The sequence below is a fragment of the Pagrus pagrus genome, assembly GCF_965226575.1.
Source record: "Pagrus pagrus genome assembly, chromosome: 16".
NCBI lineage: Eukaryota > Metazoa > Chordata > Actinopteri > Spariformes > Sparidae > Pagrus > Pagrus pagrus.
The window spans coordinates 29825580-29848823 of NC_140200.1; the positions used below are offsets into that span (position 1 = coordinate 29825580).

The 23244-nt window shown below is 38.8% G+C and overlaps 2 protein-coding genes across 3 annotated transcripts; one reads left to right on the plus strand and one right to left on the minus strand.

Annotated features, from left to right (window-relative positions):
• Positions 1–847: 847 nt before the first annotated feature.
• On the minus strand, positions 848–10534 carry LOC311271393 (uncharacterized protein). 2 transcript variants are annotated; one of them, XM_084377038.1, is made up of 3 exons: positions 10399–10534; positions 9413–9604; positions 848–1167 (listed from the first exon to the last, which is right to left on the minus strand). In XM_084377038.1, the coding sequence occupies exons 1-3, from the start codon at positions 10402–10404 to the stop codon at positions 934–936; spliced, it is 432 nt and encodes a 143-aa protein (XP_084233164.1). In that variant the 5' UTR covers positions 10405–10534; the 3' UTR covers positions 848–933. The 2 variants fall into 2 exon arrangements, 1 of the variants encoding a protein (XP_084233164.1); XR_014624409.1 differs by lacking the exons at positions 9413–9604; positions 10399–10534 and adding an exon at positions 1285–1970.
• Positions 10535–21865: 11331 nt separating this feature from the next.
• On the plus strand, positions 21866–22996 carry htr1e (5-hydroxytryptamine receptor 1E; the record flags this gene model as incomplete). Its single annotated transcript, XM_084377510.1, is given in 2 exon segments — positions 21866–22525; positions 22529–22996. Coding segments are annotated over 2 exon segments (1128 nt in total).
• Between the last annotated feature and the right edge of the window lie 248 nt (positions 22997–23244).

The following is a 23244-nucleotide window of genomic DNA, read 5'->3' on the forward strand; positions in this document are numbered from 1 at the left end:
ACATCAATATTTAATTTTAATCTTGTGATACGGCTCGCGCCGTCATTCCTTAGTAGGTGTGTATGTGTGTGGGGGTTTTTTTTGTACAGAGTGAGAGCTCCTGTCTCCCCAGAGGATCGCATGGCTCTCGCACGCCATTGGGTCCGCATCCCTGCTGTGGCAGTGAGGGATTGGCTGTTCTAGGAAGCGGGGACTACAAGAGTCCGCAATACCAGAGGACGTGGTGGATCGCTAACGTGCCAGCATTCACCAAATTCTGAGAGCATCGTTGTACTGTGAACATTAGAAATTTGTTAGAGTGTGTTTGTGAGCCCGAGTGCGAGAGTGTCTGTGAGTGTGCGTGTGCTCTGGGTAAAACCAGAGCAAGAGTGTTTGAGGTTAGGGAAGCAGTAGGGGTGAGCTGCCTTTTTCTTTATACCAGTTTTCTCCTGTTTTTGATTAGGTTAGGGAGTTAGGTTCAGCACTTGTCTTTTGTTTCTTTTCTTTTTGATAGGGCTTAGATAGATTTGGACCCCGGAGTTTAGATCTGTGTTTTGTTTGTTGTTTTAGGCCTGAGCTCACCCTGAAGCCACGCTTCACACTTGTATATAGAGCACCTATTTCACTGTACATAATTGCACTTATCACTCGTGTTGTAAATAAATTGTTTTTTTGTTACTCAACTTACACCGTGTTGGGTGTCGGTTATTTATGTTAGGCTCGGCTCCCTAGGTCGAGCGTAACACTTGTGACATCATTCACAAAAGTGTCATTCTCATAAGAACATGAGATCAGTATTCAAGTTCATCAGTATTCATCAGTATGTTTGAAAATTGCTCACACCACAGTCCACAAACATTGCAACGCTTTACTGTAAATGTGTTCACCTTTTACATTAAACTTTTTTACATAAAAATACAAAACAAACATTTTGAAACCAATCAAAAAACATTTTTACACATTTGGTCTAGGAGATTCCAGGTCCAAACCTCGTTTCATGGCAGCAGTCTGAGGAGTTCCCCTCAGGATGCGAGAAGCCAAGGCTTTGGCAGAAGACTCCCCACAAACATGGCATATCTCACGGAATCGGCTGGCTGTGAGTCGGGGTTTGCGTACCAGGGTCCATAACTGGCATTCTGACTGCTGCCTGGTTTCAGCTTCAATAGCAGCTGAGATCTCCTGTGTTACCTTTAAAAAAAGAAGAATGAAAAATCAATGCACATTACATCAATTGTGAATATGAACAGATAACACTCTTAATGTGACAATCCTCGAAAAATAAAGGTTAAATAAATCAATAAAAACCTTCAGGCTCTCCAGGTGGCATTGTTGCTTGTAACTGAGCTCATAATTTACTGGGAATTTAAAATTGTAGTCATCAACAGGTAACTGCGGAAACGCAGGGTGTCTAATACAGTCTTTACTTATTTCCGGAGGGCACTGGTAAGAAAGGACAGAGCCAAATGGCACAGGGCCAAATTTAGAGTCGACCAAATTAAGGTTCTCAAGCCCATGCAGCAGTTTGCATAACCCTGGCTGTGGATGAATGTCTTTGAGTTTTTCCCCACTGGCCATCATATGAGGATCTGGAAGAGGCCCTGACAAAAATAGAGAAAGAGTAAATGAGAGGACAGAAGATGAGAATAGAAGAGAATAAAGAGGAGAGTAAAACTCATTCAAACTCACCAGCATATGCTCTGTACAGTGTGCACTTTGCACCAGTCCTTACACTTCTTTTTGTTTTGGGCTTACACACTGTCATTATTATTGTATATTATTTTATTGTATTCCTAGGAATTCTTTCTTTCTTTCTTTCTTTCTTTCTTCTTCTTCTTCCGAGGAAGTCATACTTCCCATGGGCGAAAACTCACCAAACTTTACAGAAATGTCCGGCCCCATGCCAGATTTACTTAATTCCAAGGACATGTCAATATTCCTCCTGGGGGGGGCACAATAAGCGTTTAAATTTAAAAACTTTAAAAATACCTACAAAATCAACAAGTACATGCTACAGTTTTGAAACTTTCACCAAACTGTAGCCCCAATACTGCTGAAACTTTAGTCCACTTAAACTCATTACAAATTATGAAGTCCATCACTCAGTTTTTTTCAAAACCTGTAAAACTTATAAAACCTATCTCCTCCCACAATTTTTGCCCAATTGTCACCAAACTTGCTAGAGAGCATCTTCAGACCGTCCTCCACAAAACTTGTTTCTCGGATTTTTGATTTATCAAAAATTAAGCCTACAGTGCATCAAAATGTTTGACTGTAAACAGTACTGTAAACATATACTATCAAATTCTTGCTAAATACATTTTCAATCTTCCTGAAAAAAAATGAGAATATTTTGCAGTCATGGTTGATGGAGTTTGGCAAATATCAGAATTTTATCTCAAAAACTGAATTTTTGAGAACATTTTGAATTCTGCTCTCATGGGAACAACTGGAGTCAATGTAAGAGTGGCATTATTAAACATCAAATTTTCTCTTATGAAGCAAAACATTTTAAGTTAAAAACAAATCACCAACATTTCCATGCTGTCAAGATGCAATTTATGTATTATCAGATTTTTGTTCAGGTAAGAGAATTTCTGACATTTTGACCATTTTTGAAATCTGCCTTGACAACAGCTGCCCGGACAGTGACTCCCTGAGTCGACAAATGAAGCTACACAGCAGGCCCCACTTCTAGCCAATTAGCTCAGTGAGTTAGGAGCTGGTTCTTGGTGTCAGGGGTTGTGGGTTCAAGACCCAGCAAGGATGATGATGATGACAGATCAAAATGTCAGATGTCCTCAACATAAAACACAAGACCATTGTCCTGAGGGTGGCATCACAGCAAGCCTCTAAATTAAATAAAAACAAATGACTGGACCATGGATGAAAGCTAACCAAATTTTGCACTAAGGTCCAGTCTCATGCCAGATTACCTCAGCTGTAAATCCAAGCCAATAGTCCTGATGGTGGTGCTACAGCAAGCATCTAAAGTTCAAACCTTTGAAAATTCATAACAAATCAACCATACTTGCTACAGCTTCAGAACTCTCATCAAACTGTAGCCTCAATATTGAAGAAACTTTTTACATTTAAACCTATTAAAAATTATGAAGTACATCACTCAGTTTTTTTTTCAAAAACTGTAAAACTTCTTAAACCTATTTCCTCTCTCCTCCTTTGATTTATCAAAAATTGACCCTCAAAAACTGAAATTTTCACAGCATTTTAAATTTTTCTTTCATGGGAACAACTGGAGTCAATGCAATGATGACATAGCTAAACACCAGTTATTCACTTATGGAGCAAATCAATCATTTTTAAAATTACCAACATCTCCATGCTGCAATATGTGTATTTTCAGATTTTTGTCTTGATAACTGAATTTTTTACAGTGGTTTCAAATCTGCCTGCACAACAGTGAATGGCTTACTCAATTTGTGAAGCCACTGTTGTATTGCCACTTGCCAATTAGCTCAGAGCGATAGATGACAGTCTTTGGTTCCAGAAGTTGTGGGTTCAATACTCAAGTGGTCCAAAATGAACATTGTTGTCAACTGTCTTGTCTTCCTATTCTCCTGTTTGTTGCTCAGAATTGCCTAAATTTGCCAAAAATAGCCCGGACCCGACCCATTGCTGCGCAGCAGCTATAATATCATTTGTTGCCTCTGGTGCAATTCCCTAAAACAATAATAATGATAATAATAATAACTAGAAAAATTGTATTTCCTGCGAAAATACAGTGTGAATGCTGATTGCTGAAGTGATTTTGCAAAATCTGCTGAATGTGCTAGAAAACACTTGCCTAACGCAAGCTATAGCTGAACATGAAGCTGAATATTTTGATAGTTGAATGGTTTCTATAGCTGACATGAAGCTGAATGTTTTGATAGTTGAACGGTTTCTCTAGCTGAACATAAAGCTGAATGTTTTGATAGTTGAACGGTTTCTATAGCTGAACATAAAGCTGAATGTTTTGATAGTTGAACGGTTTCTATAGCTGAACATAAAGCTGAATGTTTTGATAGTTGAACGGTTTCTATAGCTGAACATAAAGCTGAATGTTTTGATAGTTGAACGGTTTCTATAGCTGAACATAAATCTGAATATTTTGATAGTTGAACGGTTTCTATAGCTGAACATAAAGCTGAATATTTTGATAGTTGAATGGTTTCTATAGCTGAACATTAAGCTGAATGTTTTGATAGTTGAATGGTTTCTATAGCTGAACATAAATCTGAATATTTTGATAGTTGAATGGTTTCTATAGCTGAACATAAATCTGAATATTTTGATAGTTGAATGGTTTCTATAGCTGAACATAAAGCTGAATATTTGAAAAAGCTGAAAAGGTTGAAAAGGCTGAAAAGGTTGAAAAGCTGAAAAGGGTGAAAAGCTGAAAGTAATAGTCTGAAAGAGCTTAAAAAGCTGAACAGTCTGACAGCCAAACAGTTTCTGTAGCTGCACATATGCTGGAGCAGTAGCAGAACCAAAGTTGAAAATGTCCCCATAAGAATGAATGGGAAAACACCTCCCGAACAGCTACAGGTTTAGGAAAAAGTGTAATGGTTATGGCCAAAATATGTATACAGTGAGTAACAGGAGACATTTCTGAACCATGTGATGTATTTTTTATTTCTGAAGAGTGAAAAATGAGGGCACAAGAGCGAGAGACAAAACCGGTACCGTCTGCTCCACTCCAGAAATTTAGGCTCAAAGTTAACATTGCGGCTTATGGGGGAGTTGCTGGAGTGCTTGTCGCTCGAGGGCTTCTACAGCCAAAAGTTTAAGTCGCACATCTGAAATAAGATGATCATATGAAAGCCAACAAGATTTCCTACATTTCTATGTATATATTGTCTATGTGAAGTAAAAGCTGTGGGACCCAAATCAAGCTGAAGAGAGTTTTTTCTAAAGTTTTTGCAGCTGCTCTCCACTCTAGCGATGATGTTCCGCACTCTAGCTCACGCAATACACACCCATTATAAACCCAGAAGATGAGCTAAAAATCCTTAAAACTAAAACTGTGATAATTTCAAAACCGTAAAAGATTTTCAAAAACTGAAAATCAAGTTCAATAGTTCAAGGTCTTGTGGATAGTTTAAAGTTGGAATGGTGTCTCTAGCTCAAAGTATGAGGGAGAAGAAGAGGTTGAAAGTGGATGAGTTTTGAGGAGGATTTGAGGATTTTCCCATTTGTTTCCATGTTAAATTTTTTTTTGAAAAAGCTGAATATTTGAAAAAGTTGAAAAGCTAAAAATCTGAAAAGAACAAGGCTGAAAGAGCTTAAAAAGCTGAACATTTTGATAGTTGAACGGTTTCTATAGCTGAACGTATGCTGAAGTAGTAGCAGAATGAAATTTGAAAAAATCCCCATAAGGATGAATGGGAAAAAATTTTGGTTTTAGTTTTGAAAAAGCTGAATATTTGAAAAAGTTGAAAAGCTGAAAAGCTTAAAAGCACAAGGCTGAAAGAGCATAAAGAGCTGAACATTTTGATAGTTGAACGGTTTCTATAGCTGAACGTATGCTGAAGATGTAGCAGAATGAAATTTGAGAAATTCCCCATAAGGATGAATGGGAAAAATTTGGCAGAAAAAGCTGAATATTTCCAAAAGTATGAAAGATAGAAAAATGAAAAATAGAGGCAGTAATGTCCTTAACGAGCTGAACATTTTGATGGTTGAATGGTTTCTGTAGCTCAAAATTTGAAAGAGTAGAAGAGAGCTGAAAAACGTACGGAAGCTGGAATAATAATAATAACTAGAAAAATTGTATTTCCTGCGAAAATACAGTGTGAATGCTGATTGCTGAAGTGATTTCGCAAAATCTGCTGAATGTGCTGGAAAACACTTGCCTAATCCACAAAACATGCATAAAACTATGAGAATGAATAGTCAAGAATTTGCAGGAAAAGCTGATTTTTTTCAGAAGCTGAAAAGGCAGAAAGGCTGAAAAGTACAAGGTTGAAAAAGCTTAAAAAGCTGAACATTTTGATAGTTGAACGGTTTCTATAGCTGAACATGAAGCTGAATATTTGAGAGCTTAAAAAGTTGAAAAGCTGAAAAGTACAAGGTTGAAAGAGCTTAAAAAGCTTAAGATTTTGATAGTTGAATGGCTTCTATAGCTGAACATAAAGCTGAATATTTGAAAAAGCTGAAAAAGTTGAAAAGCTGAAAGTAATAGGCTGAAAGAGCTTAAAAAGCTGAACAGTTTGACAGCCAAACAGTTTCTGTAGCTGCACAGATGCTGGAGCAGTAGCAGAACCAAAGTTGAAAATGTCCCCATAAGAATGAATGGGAAAACACCTCCCAAACACCTGCAGGTTTAGAAAAAAGTGTAATGGTTATGGCCAAAATATGTATACAGTGAGTAACAGGAGACATTGCTGAACCATGTGATGTGTTTTTTATTTCTGTAGAGTGAAAAATGAGGGCACAAGAGCGAGAGACAAAACCGGTACCATCTGCTCCACTCCAGAGATTTAGGCTCAAAGTTAACACTGCGGCTTATGGGGGAGTTGCTGGAGTGCTTGTCACTCTAGGGCTTCCACAGCCAAAAGTTTAAGTCGCACATCTGAAATAAGAACATCATATGAAAGCCAACAAGATGTCCTACATTTCTATGTATATATTGTCTATGTGAAGTAAAAGATGTGGGACCCAAATCAAGCTGAAGAGAGTTTTTTCTAAAGTTTTTGCAGCTGCTCTCCACTCTAGCGATGATGTCACCCACTCTAGCTCACGCAATACACACCCATTATAAACCCAGAAGAGGAGCTAAAAATCCTTCAAACTAAAACTGTGATAATTTCAAAACCGTAAAAGATTTTCAAAAACTAAACACATGCCTAATAGTTCAAGGTCTTGTGACTATTTTAAAGTTGGAACGGTGTATCTAGCTCAAAGTATGAGGGAGCAGAAGAGGTTGAAAGTCCATGAGTTTTGAGGAGGATTTGAAGATTTTCCCATTTGTTTCCATGTTAAATTTTTTTTTGAAAAAGCTGAATATTTGAAAAAGTTGAAAAGCTAAAAAGCTGAAAAGTATAAGGCTGAAAGAGCTTAAAAAGCTGAACATTTTGATAGTTGAACGGTTTCTATAGCTGAATGTATGCTGAAGTAGTAGCAGAATGAAATTTGAAAAAATCCCCATAAGGATGAATGGGAAAAAAAATTGGTTTTAGTTTTGAAAAAGCTGAATATTTGAAAAAGTTGAAAAGCTAAAAAGCTGAAAAGTATAAGGCTGAAAGAGCATAAAAAGCTGAACATTTTGATAGTTGAACGGTTTCTATAGCTGAACGTATGCTGAAGTAGTAGCAGGGCGAAATTTGAGAAATTCCCCATAAGGATGAATGGGGAAAATTTTGCAGAAAAAGCTGAATATTTCCAAAAGTATAAAAGATAGAAATACCAAAAATACAAGCAAGAATGTCCTTAATGAGCTGCACATTTTGATAGTTGGATGGTTTCTGTAGCTCAAAATTTGAAGGAGCTGAAGAGAGCTGAAAAACGTACGGAAGCAGGAATAATAATAATAACTAGAAAAATTGTATTTCCTGCGAAAATACAGTGTGAATGCTGATTGCTGAAGTGATTTTGCAAAATCTGCTGAATGTGCTGGAAAACAGTTGCCTAATCCACAAAACATGCATAAAACTATGAGAATGAATAGTCAAGAATTTGCAGGAAAAGCTGATTTTTTCAAAAGCTGAAAAGGCAGAAAAGCTGAACATTTTGATAGCTGAACAGTTTCTCTAGCTGAACATGAAGCTGAATATTTGAAAAGGATGAAAAGGTTGAAAAGGCTGAAAAGGTTGAAAAGCTGAAAAGGTTGAAAAGCTAAAAAGTAATAGGCTGAAAGAGCTTAAAAAGCTGGACAGTTTGACAGCCAAACAGTTTCTGTAGCTGCACATATGCTGGAGCAGTAGCAGAACCAAAGTTGAAAATGTCCCCATAAGAATGAATGGGAAAACACCTCCCAAACAGCTGCAGGTTTAGAAAAAAGTGTAATGGTTATGGCCAAAATATGTATACAGTGAGTAACAGGAGACATTGCTGAACCATGTGATGTGTTTTTTATTTCTGTAGAGTGAAAAATGAGGGCACAAGAGCGAGAGACAAAACCGGTACCGTCTGCTCCACTCCAGAGATTTAGGCTCAAAGTTAACACTGCGCCTTATGGGGGAGTTGCTGGAGTGCTTGCCGCTCAAGGGCTTCCACAGCCAAAAGTTTAAGTCCTACATCTGAAATAAGACCAACATCTGAAAGCCAACAAGATTTCCTACATTTCTATGTATATATTGTCTATGTGAAGTAAAAGATGTGGGACCCAAATCAAGCTGAAGAGAGTTTTTTCTAAACTTTTTCCAGCTGCTCTCCACTCTAGCGATGATGTTCCGCACTCTAGCTCACGCAATACACACCCATTATAAACCCAGAACACGAGCTAAAAATCATTAAAACTAAAACTGTGATAATTTCAAAACCATAAAATATTTTCAAAAACTGAAAAACAAGTTCAATAGTTCAAGGTCTTGTGAATAGTTTAAAGTTGGAATGGTGTCTCTAGCTCAAAGTATGAGGGAGCAGAAGAGGTTGAAAGTGGATGAGCTTTGAGGAGGATTTGAGGATTTTCCCATTTGTTTCAATGTTAAATTTTTTTTTGAAAAAGCTGAATATTTGAAAAAGTTGAAAAGCTAAAAAGCTGAAAAGTATAAGGCTGAAAGAGCTTAAAAAGCTGAACATTTTGATAGTTGAACGGTTTCTATAGCTGAATGTATGCTGAAGTAGTAGCAGAATGAAATTTGAAAAAATCCCCATAAGGATGAATGGGAAAAAAATTTGGTTTTAGTTTTGAAAAAGCTGAATATTTGAAAAAGTTGAAAAGCTAAAAAGCTGAAAAGTATAAGGCTGAAAGAGCATAAAAAGCTGAACATTTTGATAGTTGAACGGTTTCTATAGCTGAACGTATGCTGAAGTAGTAGCAGGGTGAAATTTGAGAAATTCCCCATAAGGATGAATGGGGAAAATTTTGCAGAAAAAGCTGAATATTTCCAAAAGTATAAAAGATAGAAATACCAAAAATACAAGCAAGAATGTCCTTAATGAGCTGCACATTTTGATAGTTGGATGGTTTCTGTAGCTCAAAATTTGTAGGAGGAGATAGGTGCTGAAAAACGTACGGAAGCAGGAATAATAATAAATTCCAGAAGAACAATAGTGTGAATGCTTTGAAGCATTCACACTAATAATAATAAATTCCAGAAGAACAATAGTGTGAATGCTTTGAAGCATTCACACTAATAATAACTTTAATAAATTCCGGAAGAACAATAGTGTGAATGCTTTGGAGCATTCACACTAATAATAATAATAACAATCCAGACAATGCGAACTGCAAGTCCTACATTTTCAAGAGTAGTAAATATAAATATCTGACCTGTGTCCTTGGCTGGTGCCAGGTCTGCAGCATGCTGGTGCAGGACAGTGGCACAGTCTTGAACCCCAAGGTACTGTAGTGTGCTGTCTGAAATAGCAGGGCTACCATGTGATTACACAGAGCTTTACCTGCAGCACAGGAACATGCCATGCACTCCAGTGCCACGGGGTCCTCTCCACAGTCGATTGTAAACTGGAAATAGAGACATGATGTGTTAAGTTGGATAATTTCTAAATTATCAAAACAGTAACATGACAGAATATGAACGTATGGAACAGTAGGTGTAAACAACTTTTTTTTCTTCATTGAGTGCATTTACATGCCCAGAATAATAATCGGTATGCTGTTAAATTACTCCTCTGGGATACATGAAGTTATTTGAATACGCTGATTATTAGTGTGCATGTAAACACTCGTCAACAGTATCTTTCTCAGCCTTTGTTGTCCTCAACTAACCTAGGCCTTAACAGTTATGTGCGTAGCTGTTTTATTGATTGTGGCTCCTAAAATGCTGACATGAGACTGAGAAACACACTGAACCCACAGTGGAACTTCGTGGGATACTGCAAAGTCTGCAACCACAGCATAACACAACAAAAGAGAAAACTGAACCCTAAAATCTTATTTAAAAAACCTGGAGATAATGAGGCTCCTCGTTTTTCTTCATTGACCTGTGACAGCGTGCTCTCACTGTGACCGAGTGGTCAACAGCGTTTGACACTGTTCCAAAACAATGTTTTGTGAGAGAGGACTCGGCATTACACATGAAGGCTAAACGATACTAAACTATATTCGAGGCACGACTCGGTAACAGCTGTGAAATAGAATAGTGGATAAAGCAACAGTTTAATATTTATAAAGCTACCATAGCAACTTAATCGAGAAACAGACAACTAATAGATTATCAAAACACCTGTAGCCTACGTTAAGTTATCATTATCCTAGCATCTCCGCTAACGTCAGAGCTAAGAAGACAAAACACTTACCTTCATAATCAAACAGGTACTGTTCTATAAAGAACTTGTAACCCTTGTCAAGTTTAGAGGCTGGAGTCTTTGACAGTTTTTCCGCCAGTCTGTGTACATCTCCCAAACTAAATTTTGGGAGCTTCTTCTTCTTCTTCTTCTTCTTTTTAATGGCGGTTGGCAAACAACTTTTTGTGCATTTCCGCCACCTTCTGAACTGGAGTGTGGATCAGAATGGAATTTGACGATTATCGTTAGATGAGAAAAACAAACCAAACAAACCAAACAAAATTACCATGAAAATATAAATAAATAAACAAATAAATCAAACCAAATAAAAATAAATAAATAAATAAATTTAAAAAAAAAACCTAAATAAATATGTTTTCACACATATACCATACTAATAATACCTTAATACTTATATTCTTTTAATGAGTCCTGTCTTTTCTAAATACTTAAATATTGCTTTATATCCTACATGCCCTGAGTTCAGTTGTAATATCTCTTTAATACTAAATTTAATTTGCTCCCTACTTAGTCTGTCTTTTAGAAACCTTCTTTGACACTGGTACTTAGGACAATATATAATTACATGTTCAACAGTTTCTGTATGATTACAGTGTTCACACAAACCAGTTTCATGTTTCCCTATTAATTTCATCGTATTATTAAGTCCAGTGTGCCCAAATCTCATTCTTGATATTATATCTTCTTCTTTTTTATTTCTTCTATTTTCTCTCATCTTTCCTACTTCCCTTTGGATACTGTAGAACACTCTACCTTTGTTTTCCTTGTTCCAACACTCCTGCCACTTCTTTTTCATTTCTAATTTGATTATGCTTTTAACCTCTGCCTTACTATATTTAACTGTCATATTATCTTCTACTTTTTTTGTTGCGTCTTTTGCATATTTGTCTGCCATTTCATTTCCATCTACACCTATATGGGCTGGAATCCAAGTGAACTTCACTTTTACTCCTGCTTTGGTAATTCTATATACACTTTGAGCTATTTCTACAAGAATATCTGATCTTGATTCTGACTTCATATTTTTGAGACTGATTAATGCACTGCTTGAGTCTGATCCTATTATTACTTTGTTTGGTCTATTTCTTTCTACCCATTCAAGAGCTAACAGAATAGCTACCATTTCTCCCGTAAATACTGATAGATTGTCATTTATTCTTTTACTTGACATAATATTTAACTCTGGTATGATGAATGCTACTCCTACTCTGTTACTTATTGTCTTTGAAGCGTCTGTGTATATTTTAGTAAATGATGAGTATTGTTCCTCTATATACCTTTCTACCTGACCCCTATTTATACTTTTTCCTTTCTTCTTCTCTAACATATGTATATCTACTTCTATCTCCCCTATTAGCCAAGGTGGGACAGTGGAAAAAATTACAGTGGGGCTTATCTCTAGTTCCCCTATCCCTATTTCTTTTACCGCATCCCCCACCGTCCAACCAAAGCTCTTCAGCTGTCTCCTTTCCTTCTCTTGGCATTTTTGTAAAATGTCCTGAGTGGGGTGACTGTCCTTATGGCCCTTTAAGTTTGCCCAGTATGTAAGTGAAATCTGGTTTCTTCTCATTTCTAATGGCATTTCATTCATTTCTACTTGTAAGGCTGACACTGGGGTTGTTTTAATAGCTCCACAGCAGAGTCTCAATGCCTGATATTGAATTGTGTCTAGTTTATTTAGTAATGTTCTTGAAGCAGACTGGTATATTGTGCATCCATAGTCAAGAACTGCCATGATTAGCCCAATGTAAACAGTTTTCAGTGACACTCTATTTGCTCCCCACTCTTTACCCCTCAGACATCTAACAACATTCAGTACTTTTTTACATTTTTCAATAATTTTTCCTATATGAACTTTCCAAGTAAGATTTTTGTCGAACCAAATACCCAGATATTTAAAGCATTCTACCCTCTCTAAATTTTCTCCATACATTTTAAGCTGAATCTGATCTTGAATTTTCCTTTTTGTGAAACATACTACTTTTGTCTTTGCTATTGAAAATCTAAAGCCCCACTCCCGTGCCCAACACTCTATTTTTCCTATTGCGTCTTGCATTTTCCTAACCATATACTCTACATTCCTTCCCCTTTTCCACATGACTCCGTCATCTGCAAATAATGCAACTCCAATAGACCTATCTACACTGCTAAACACTTCATTAATCATAACTGAAAACAGTACTGGACTAACTATACTCCCTTGAGGAGTTCCATTTTCCACTACATACTTGTTACTATATTCTTTCCCTATTCTTACTGTTATCAACCTATCCGTTAAAAAGTTTTTAATCCAACTATACATTCTTCCTTTTATTCCCATCTGATATAATTTGATCATTAACCCTTGTTTCCACAACATGTCATAAGCCTTCTCAACATCAAAAAATACAGCGATTACACTTTCTTTATTAACCTGTGCTTTTCTAATCTCATTTTCTAAACATGATGCCGGATCTATTGTGCTTCTTCCCTTTCTGAATCCACTCTGGTAGTTCTTCAATAACTCCTTGGTTTCTAGATAGTACCTTAATCTTTCATCTATCATTTTTTCCATAGTTTTCCCTATATGCGATGTTAAAGCAATAGGTCTATAACTTTCTGTTAAGCTCGGGTCTTTACCTGGCTTACATATAGGCACAATAACTGATTCTTTCCACTTTTTTGGCAAATACCCCTCTTCCCATGTCTTATTATATAATCTTAATAATATTTCTTTACTCCTTTCACTTAAGTTTTTTAGCATACAATAATTTATTTGGTCTTTTCCTGGCGTTGTCTTCCCAGTTTTCCTTAAAACACTATTTAACTCTCCTATTGTAAACTTCATATTTATTGTACTTCCATCCTCCCCAACCTCCTGCAGTGCCTCTATATTTTTCTCTATTGTTCTCTCCCTCTGTCTCTTTTCCTCATTATTCAAATTTACATTACTATGTACCTTTACAAATGTCTTTGCTAGTACCTCTGCTTTATCTTTACTTTCTATTATTATTTTCCCTCCTTCGTTCATTACAGGATATCCATATTCTTTCCTATTTCCAGACATTCTCTTAATCATACCCCATACTCGGTCTAAAGGTGTAGTTCTTCCTAATGAATCACAATACTTCCTCCAGTAGTTCCTTTTAACTTCCTTTATTGTTTTTCTTACTACTGCCTGCTTCCTTTTATACTCAACTAAATTCTGAAGATTATGTGTTTTTTTTAAGACTTTAAATGCCTTATTTCTATTTTTAATTGCTTTAGTGCACTCTTGTGTCCACCACGGAACTATCCTTTTCAGTTTATTCCCACTTCTTTTTGGTATTGACTCCTTTGCTGCTCCTAGAATAATGCTGCTTATTTCTGCATTGAGATCATCAATTTCCTGGTTTATATTGATCTTTTTTAATTTTCCTTCTGTCAACACTCTATACTTGTTCCAATTTGCTTCTTCAAATTTCCATCTTCCTTCTCTCTCATCCCGTTTCATCTCCCTTTCAGCTCCAACATCTGTGTAAATAGGATAGTTATCACTCCCTATGGTGGTTCCTTTAAATACTTCCCAATTACTATTCCCGACTAATGATTGTGACACCAACGTAAGGTCGACTACTGACTCCGTACCCTTCCCCAAATTAATCCTTGTGCCTGCTCCATCATTTAAACACACCAAATCCTTCTCATCCATTATTTCCTCTAAAATCTCTCCATTTAAATCATCTTTACCCCCCCACACTGTGCTATGTGCATTGAAATCCCCACACCAAATGATATTACCTCTCCAGTGTTCCAATATTAACTCTAGTTTTCCCTTTTCTAACTTTTTGCACGGATTATAAAAATTTATTATTTTCAAACTACCTCCCTTACTACATATTTCAATAACTATTACCTCCAACTCTTGTATTGTATCTAACTGTCTATACTGTATACCTTCTTTAATAAATATTGCACACCCTCCACCATTACCATTGTTTCTATCCTTGCGTATAACAGTATACCCCTTAATAATGAAATCCAGTGTTGTTTTGAGCCATGTTTCTTGGATGCATATGATGTCTGGTTTCCTTTCTAAATGATCAATATATCCTTTAAATTCCTGTCCATTTGCAATCAGACTCCTTGCATTCCACTGAAGTATTAACATTATGTTATGAATTGTGAAGCTGCCTCCGATGTCCCTTCACCGTGGCTAAGGTCAGCCTGTATTTTCTCCCATGATAAGTCTTTCATATTGAGGAATTTAGCTGCTGCCTTTACTATGATTTTGATTTTCTCTGTCTTGGTTTTCGCTTGCTCTGAACAGTTGATGACATATGCTAAGAATAGCACTAATCTGTCCATTGGTACTCCTATATTTTCCTTTTGTGCCTGCCCTAACGCCACGCTTTGTTCATGTTTGCTTTGGTTATTATTATTCACCATTATTGTTATTTCATATTTCACCATTATTTTATTCACAGTAGTTGGTCTGAATGTTGATGAATGTAACCGTAAGAGTGTGTGTGTTAATGTGAGGCAGAGAATAGAGATTAGTGCAGGCACTGTGGGCAGCCAGGGGTCCAGGTAGGGGTCCTCAGGGTCAGGAAGGCGCGTACGTGCTATAGTAAACAGAGCGCCGCAGTGAGCGACCACGTAACTTACCATGTCTGTATTCCTGTGTTATCAGATATTAAAGAAAGACACAAAACTCATGCACACCTGGAAGTGTACTCTGTCCAAGTGTGCAACAAATACACTTGGTGCAAGGTCCCCATTAATCACATGTAATTAGTGGGGACCTTGTGTGAGTTATGTAAATTAATTTACATATATACAAATGAGGTCCTCGTGAACCATGTTAAATTGATTTTTCCCAAGTCCCCAGTTGGCATGGTCCAACTACTACTTCACCAATTCTGATATTTGAAGTTGTGTATAACCTAACAAAGCCATAGTTGTTATACTTGATTTTTTTCATGGCTGTATAACATTTAGAAAGGGTGGTCCCCACATGTGATGAATAAAAAGTCGGTCCCCATAGACCACAGAAACCAGTATGTGTGTGTGTGTGTGTGTGACGTGATGCCAGGTTATAGAAGATGGTTAGTTGCATGCAAAGACCCTGAGTCTGTGTGAAGCATCATTCGACTAACGTCAAATTAGCCGTCTAGGAAAGCAAACTACCAATAACCTGACCTGAGATCACAATAACACTCAAACAGTGGACACACATAAATTGAACACATATGCATTACATCAACCAGAGTTTAAAGTCCTGTGCTTAGCCGTGCTATGCTATGCTATCTAACCCCCTCAATGTTACCAGTCTTTGAAGAAAAGGTGCTGGTGGTTGCAGGAGAACGTTGGGATTCCAATGTTGAATGCTGTTCTTGCTGTGCAAGGACTGATGAAAGTCGGCAGAGGAGGAAACGGTTCGCTCCTTTCCTTTGCAGGGATAGCAGCTCAGTGCTAACTTGCTTGATGTTCCTCAGATTATGAAGTTAGCTGGCAAGCTTTGCGTTGCAGCTGCTGGTGCTAACTGATCAGGAATACTGGCAGGACCTCGTGTCGCTGCAGTGAGGAGAAGTTCTTTGGGCCTGCTGCAAATGAAGCTTGCAGCTCTCCGCAGCTGTTAGGCCCAGAAGAAGAGATCTTGAGGGCAGGCAGCCCCGTGGGGGGGGAGATGGAGAGGAGCCCTTGAGGATAAGAGAAGCTTGTGGAGAAGAGAGCTTGTGGAGAAGAGAGCTTGTGGAGAAGAGAGAGAACAAAGGAAGGCGCAGGAGTTTTGACTCTCTGATCAGAGGGGGGTCTGTCACACTGACCAATAGTAGCTCAAAGCTGAATTTTGCACCTAGGTGTGAAGAATGGGGAATTCTGGGACACTGAGTTCAGTTCAGAGTCCATTTTGAAATCTACAATGAATGACTTCATCTGTGGGTCCCAACACTACACTATCACTGGTCAGGCGCGCACACGCTGTTATTGATACAATTGGCTGTAGAGTGTGACAATCTGTCAATAAAAATCAGCCTCCTCCGATCTACATTGATCTCATACTGTGAGTCGCCTCTGTGAAGTTTGAATGACGAAAATCCGTCCTAGCGACGGAGAACTTTAATCCATGCACCAGTCACTGTAAGTGCTGTGTGGGGGAGTATCTACTCCAAAGAGTAGACACTGAGCAAGCAGGACTGATGACATGATGCGGCGGTGCGACAAATAAAAAAAAAAGAAATTTGAAGGAGCGGCAGCTAGGATTTAGGAATGGCGGTCGCCACTCCTAAATGAATGTAGAGGAAACACTGACAAACAGATATAGCAGAGAGATGTCTGTTAACATGAAGTACATGGAAAACGATTTAAAGGAGAGGGGTGGGTCATATAGATATACCTTGGTCTGTTTTCTGTTGTTGGCTGTATATGCAAATAATTTTCAATCCAATTTATATATATATCATGGTTCGTCCTGGTTAGGGCCTGTTAGGAGGATAGGTTAGATGGTTATTTGCAGCACAACGCTAGAAGAGGGGTGTGCGATCTCGACAGGTTCAGTAGATCAGCATAAGGATTTAAGGCTCAGTTTTAGTTTTAGTTCTGTAGTTAGACAGGGACTTTTTCGCGCTTTCTTATTTTTCTTATTTATCCTAGAAGCACAATGTCTGATATATGAAAGTAAGGCCATATTTGTTTTTTGAGTTGGAACATAAAGGGAATCCATAACCCAGTGAAGCAAAGTAGGGTGTTTGCACATATAAAAACATTAGGAAGTTATATCTTGTTTTACAGGAGACTCACTTACAATCAAGTAAATGCACAAAGCTAAAGAAAAGGGCAATTATTCTGTTAAAAAAATGAGGATAGAGCACGTGGTACAGCTATTTTGATTAGAAAGGGCATCCCATTCATCCCATCATAGACCTTGTGTCATTCCAGGGGTAGATGTGTTACAGTGACTGGCAAATTGTAGGGTACCCAAGTAACATTAGCTAATGTATACGGACCCAATTGGGACAACCCACTTTTTTTTACTAACTTTATAGCAGTATTACCAGATCTCACTAACAACCAATTGATACTGGGGGGCGATTGCAACTATGTTTTACACCCGAAACTAGACAGATCAAATCCCACACCTAATAGTAATATCTCAAACTCAGGTGCAGTTATCCAGTCATTTATAGACACATACGCACTTTTTGACCCCTGGAGAAGAGACAACCCAACTACTAGAAAATACTGCTTCTTCTCCCCAGTTCACCACTCGTTTTCCAGGATTGACTTTTTCCTTGTAGATAGCAGAACTCTCCCTATGGTCAAGGATAGCCATTATAACAGCATTGTTATTTCTGACCATGGCCCAATGCAGCTGGATATATGTTTCCCAGAGTGCATCAGACCACGCCGTACATGGCGCTTTGACCCTCTGTTGTTATCTAGGGACTCTCAAGAAATTTATCTCCCAACAAATTGATAGTTTTTTGGAATTCAATCTCACACCAGATATGTCACTAACCACAGTGTGGGAGGCTCTTAAGGCCTATCTCAGGGGTCAGATAATATCTTATACAGCTTATGAGAGAAAGAAACGCAAACAACGCTTGAGCGACCTGTCTCACAGTATAGCAGAGATGGATCGTAAATATGCTGACTCCCCAACGCCCGAGCTCTACAGAGAAAAATTGCTGTTAAAAACTGAATTCGATAACCTCTCCATTAAACAAACCGAAGTTATTTTTTAAATCAAAACAAAATGAAAACGGGGAGAAGGCTGGAAAGCTTTTAGCCCATCAAATTAGACAGTCCGCAGCTGTAAGCACTATTGCTGAGATCCGAACAGAACTGGGGGAGAAAACTACTAACCCTAATGCAATAAATGATGAGTTTAAACAATTCTATATGACTCTCTACAGGTCAGAGCCACCAGACGACCCGTTGGATATTATTAAAGTGCAACTATACCCCCAAACCACTTTTTTCTGCTGAAAACAAATGTATTTGGGTATGAAGTAGTGTTGTTGATGTATTCTGGGGGGGGGGGGGGCTGCACAGAGTGTCTGGACCTGTCTTAACTGCTCCTGGAGCCCCACCCACAATCAAGGCATTTTTTGAATTTCCAGCCCAGATGCACCTCAGCCAAAACCTATGGGTTTAGTTAAATTCTTGGAAGGGCTGACCATTCCAACAATCACCCCAGAGGACAGTTTACACATAGATAGAGGGATTACGGCGGGCAAAGTAATGCAGGCAATTAAATCAGTGCAGAGCGGCAAGGCCGGGGGGCCTGAGGGGTTTTCAATTGAGATATACAAAGAATTTGCTGATAAGCTAGCACCAATACTTAGCCAGTTGTACCAGGACATTTTTGAACAACGGAGATTGCCACAAATCATGACTCAGGCCATAATTTCAGTACTGCTCAAAAAAGACAAAGACCCTTTATTATGCGCCTCATACTGCCCAATAAGCCTTTTAAACTGTGACTACAAAATTCTAACAAAAATATTAGCCACCCATATAGACAGTGTAATCCCTACAGTCATCGATCCGGATCAAACGGGCTTCATTCCAGGTAGACAATCATTCTATAATATGCGTAAATTGTTCAATGTCCTGTACACCCCGCACGCAGCATCTGAGGAGACCACAGAAGTGGTGACAGAAGAACTTGGATGCGGAAAAGGCGTTTGATCGTGTTGAGTGGCAATACCTGTTTGCCATCTTAGAAAAATTTGGCTTTGGATCATCATTCTGGACGTGGATTAAAATAATATATATGACGCACCCACTGCGGCTGTAAGGACCAATAACATTATCTCTGACTATTTCCCCCTTCACAGGGCTTGCAGGCAGGGCTGCGGCCTCTCCCCATTTCTGTTTGATCTGGCGGTCGAACCCCTTGCTATAGCCCTAAAGTCCATAAGGTGGCGCTATACGCGGATGACCTGCTTTTGTATATATCCAACCTGACAGTATCGATACCAAAGCTGTTGTTGATGCTAGAAAACTTTAGGGACCTCTCAGGCTATAAATTGAACTATTCAAAGAGTCTGCTTTTTCCAATTGACCGCACAGACGGAGATTACTCCAAATTTCCATTCAAAATAGAATGCAATATGTTCACATATCTAGGAATTAAAGTTACCCACAAGATGGAGAATTTGTAGAAACACAACTTTAAGTCATTATTAGAACAAACAAAGCAAAATCTTAGGAAATGGTCAACATTGCCGATTTCGTTAGCAGGTTGCATTAATATAGTTAAAATGACAGTTCTACCTAGATTTCTTTATGTGTTTCAGATGATCCCCATATTTATCCCTCTGAAAACATTTAAACAGCTAGATAGACTAATATATGGATATATATATATATATATATAATATATAAGATACCCTTATATGGAACAATTCTAATCCTAGGATGAAAAAAATTTACCTGGAGGTTCCTAAAGATGCTGGTGGGTTAGGATTACCCAATATTCTTTGGTATTATTGGGTGGCTAACATAGTAAAATGTATTAATTGGATTTACACATATGAGAATAAGCAGGGTCCAGACTGGGTCCACATGGAACTATTATCCAACCCTCTACCAACACTCACATCATCGTTAGTCATGATCACTGATTTGTCTTTTTTGTAGTTCACAAACCCGGTTGTTAAAGCCTCACTTTAGATATGGTTACAGTTTAGGAGACATTTTGATTTAAAGCAGTATAGCAGGTATTTCCCAGTAGCAAATAACCATCTCTTTCTTCCATCTGGGTTCAACAATGCATTTCAATATTGGCATAGAAATGGGTTGATATTCTTCTGCAATTTGTACTCTGATAACACATTTACTTCATTTGAAATACTTGAAAATGACCACAATATACCCAGATCGCATTATTTTAGGTTTTTTCAGATACGTAGCTTTACCAGAGAAAAGTTTCCCTCATTTCCTTTCATACCACCTAGGAATCATTTAGATGCAATTCTAGAACTGGATCCTTATGAGAAGAAACATGTATCTGTGATTTACAATATGATAAGGGACTTGAAACTGATATCATGGGATAAAAATCGTCACTGTGTATAGGCCATGGTTTAATTCAATTTAAAGTACTCCATCGCCTGCACTATTCAAGGGATAAACTTGCCAAACTCTTTCCCACCACAAATCCTGGTTGTCTGAGGTGCAGCTATGTACCTGCCACAATAGGACACATGTTCTGGTAATGCACCTCCCTCAACGACTATTGGAGACAGATATTTGATGTATTTTCCAAAATCTGTGGTCAGACTATAGCACCTGACTATCACACAGCCATCTTTGGCGTACCACCCCCAGGCTGCAAAGTCTTAGATTTACAAGTTTCCCTGCTTGCAGACTCATACTTTTTGATTGGAAATCAAATTCAACCCCGTCATTTCTGTAGTGGTTGAGGAATGTACTATCTTTTCTACCTTTAGAGAAACTGAGATACAAGATATGTAAAGCCCGCAAAAACTTCACCCTGACCTGGAGTGCCTTTATAGAATTTGTAGAAGGTTTTCCCTTTCAATGATGCATCTTAACACTAGTTGTATTGGCTAGTTACAACTACTTATAATATGCTCAAAACATCAATTCACCCATTATATGATAAGAAGTTCCTGTCTGACTACTTTTGTATTTGTCCTTGTATTTTTCTGTTTATTTAATTTTATCCTTGTTTAAGAGCCTTGAGGGTGGGGATGGGAGGATACATTTATTTTTGTGTCTACGTTTGTATGTTGTATGCTTGTTAATGAAAAACTGCAAAATAATGTTGTTTTTTTTTAAAAGTGTCCCAAATGAACACTGCAGTGACTGTAAGGACTGCTTCATGATGACTGATGGAAGTCAAAACAACAGTAATGTCTTTCTAGCACCCCCTAGAGGATGCAGCACCATATATTTCAGTCTCTTCACCAACAGGTTCTTGTTCAGGGACATAGGAGTTTGCAGAATATCCTACCATGCATTGTGTGAAATGTGGGAAGCACCCTGGCCCTGAAGCAGAGCACTGAACGTGTACTATTTCTAGGTTCAAGAGTTATTTCATTATCGTTATACAACACAGATTGTCCAACCAAATCTGAGCTGTATTTCCTTTATGCTACACAAAAAAATATTTTCATGGTGGAGTGTTGATGATGAGTTCAGGAGTCTCACAGTCTGGGGAGTGAAGCCTCTCTGTAGTCTGGTGGTACAGCAGCAGATACTTCTATATCTGTATCCTTTGGGCTCTGTGCAGAGCATCACTGTTATCACTGATGCCCTGTAGATGGTACCAGTGATGTTCTGGTGGTTTTAATCATCCGCTGTAGAGCCTTCCTGTCCTGGGCCGTGAACCATGTCAGTTTGTGATGTTTCCAGTCAGGATGCTTTCTGTTACTCCACTGTAAAAGTTGTATTTTTTGTGTTGTTGTTTCAGACTGACCCTTTGACCCCTGAGAGAGTCTCCCTGGGTGTGACTCCAGCAATGGACATGGAAAACTACCCAGGGGGGAGCACTTCCGAACCCAACATCACAAACTGCTCCGGCCCCCCTGCCGACAGCCTGCAGAGGGTCCAGTTCAAAGACGGGATGGCGGTGGTGGTTTTTGTCCTTGGCTTCCTCACCCTACTCACTGCGCTCATCAATGGCGCAGTCATCATGGCAATCTGCACCACCAAGAAGCTCCACTTGCCCGCTAACTACCTCATTTGCTCTCTGGCCGTGACCGATTTCCTTGTAGCGCTCCTTGTGATGCCCATCAGCATTGTCTACATCACCATGAAGACGTGGTCCCTGGGTCAGGTGGTATGTGAGATGTGGTTGTGCGTGGACATGACCTGCTGCACCTGCTCCATCCTGCACCTGTGCGTCATCGCCCTGGATCGGTACTGGGCCATCACCAAAGCAATCGAGTATGCTCGTAAGAGGTCAGCCCGTCGCGTTGCCATCATGGTGGGAATAGTCTGGGTCATCTCAGTTTTCATATCCATGCCACCCTTGTTCTGGAGACAGAGGTCCAGCAGCGGCAGCCTCCAGCAGTGCATCATAGAGCATGACCACCTGGGATACACTATATACTCTACTCTGGGAGCATTTTATATTCCTATGATCATCATTCTCATCTTATACTACAGGATTTACAACGCTGCTTAAAGTCTCTACCAGAAGCGTGGCTCTTCTCGGCACCTCAGCAGCCGCAGCATGGGCAGTCAGAACTCTGTGGACCACTGTCGTGTCTCCCACACATTCTGCGTGTCGGACTTGTCCAACTCAGATCCCGCACTGGCTACTGACAAACTCAGCACCAACATCCGCATCCCATCCTTTGATGCAGACATGGAAGGGCAGGATGAGAAGGACCAGATATGTACCTCACGGGAAAGGAAGGCAGCGCGAATCCTTGGCCTCATCCTCGGGGCCTTCATTGTCTGCTGGCTGCCTTTCTTTTTAAAAGAGCTCCTGGTGGGGCTGCAAGTGTTACGGCCCTCACAGCTTCTCTCTGACTTCTTGACTTGGCTGGGTTATATCAACTCTCTCATCAACCCCATGCTATACACCAGCTTCAATGATGATTTCAAGCTTGCTTTTAAAAAGCTACTCAAGAGAAAAGAGCATGCATAGGTCTGCAGTCGCACACACTGAGGGGAATGTGTACACCTTTAGTTCACTTGTGGTCTGTCTGCTGGCAGTTTTGAGTGTGATGTTGTGCTTTTCAGGTAAAAAAAAGTTATATCTCAAAGAACAATGTGTTGTCTGTCTTTCTTAATAAAATAATTCAGAATGACTAAACTACTGCTAATTTTTTCATTAATTCACTGCTGCAACTCAAGAATCAGGTTTAGGAGCTAGATTTTTGTCAGTGTCAGTAT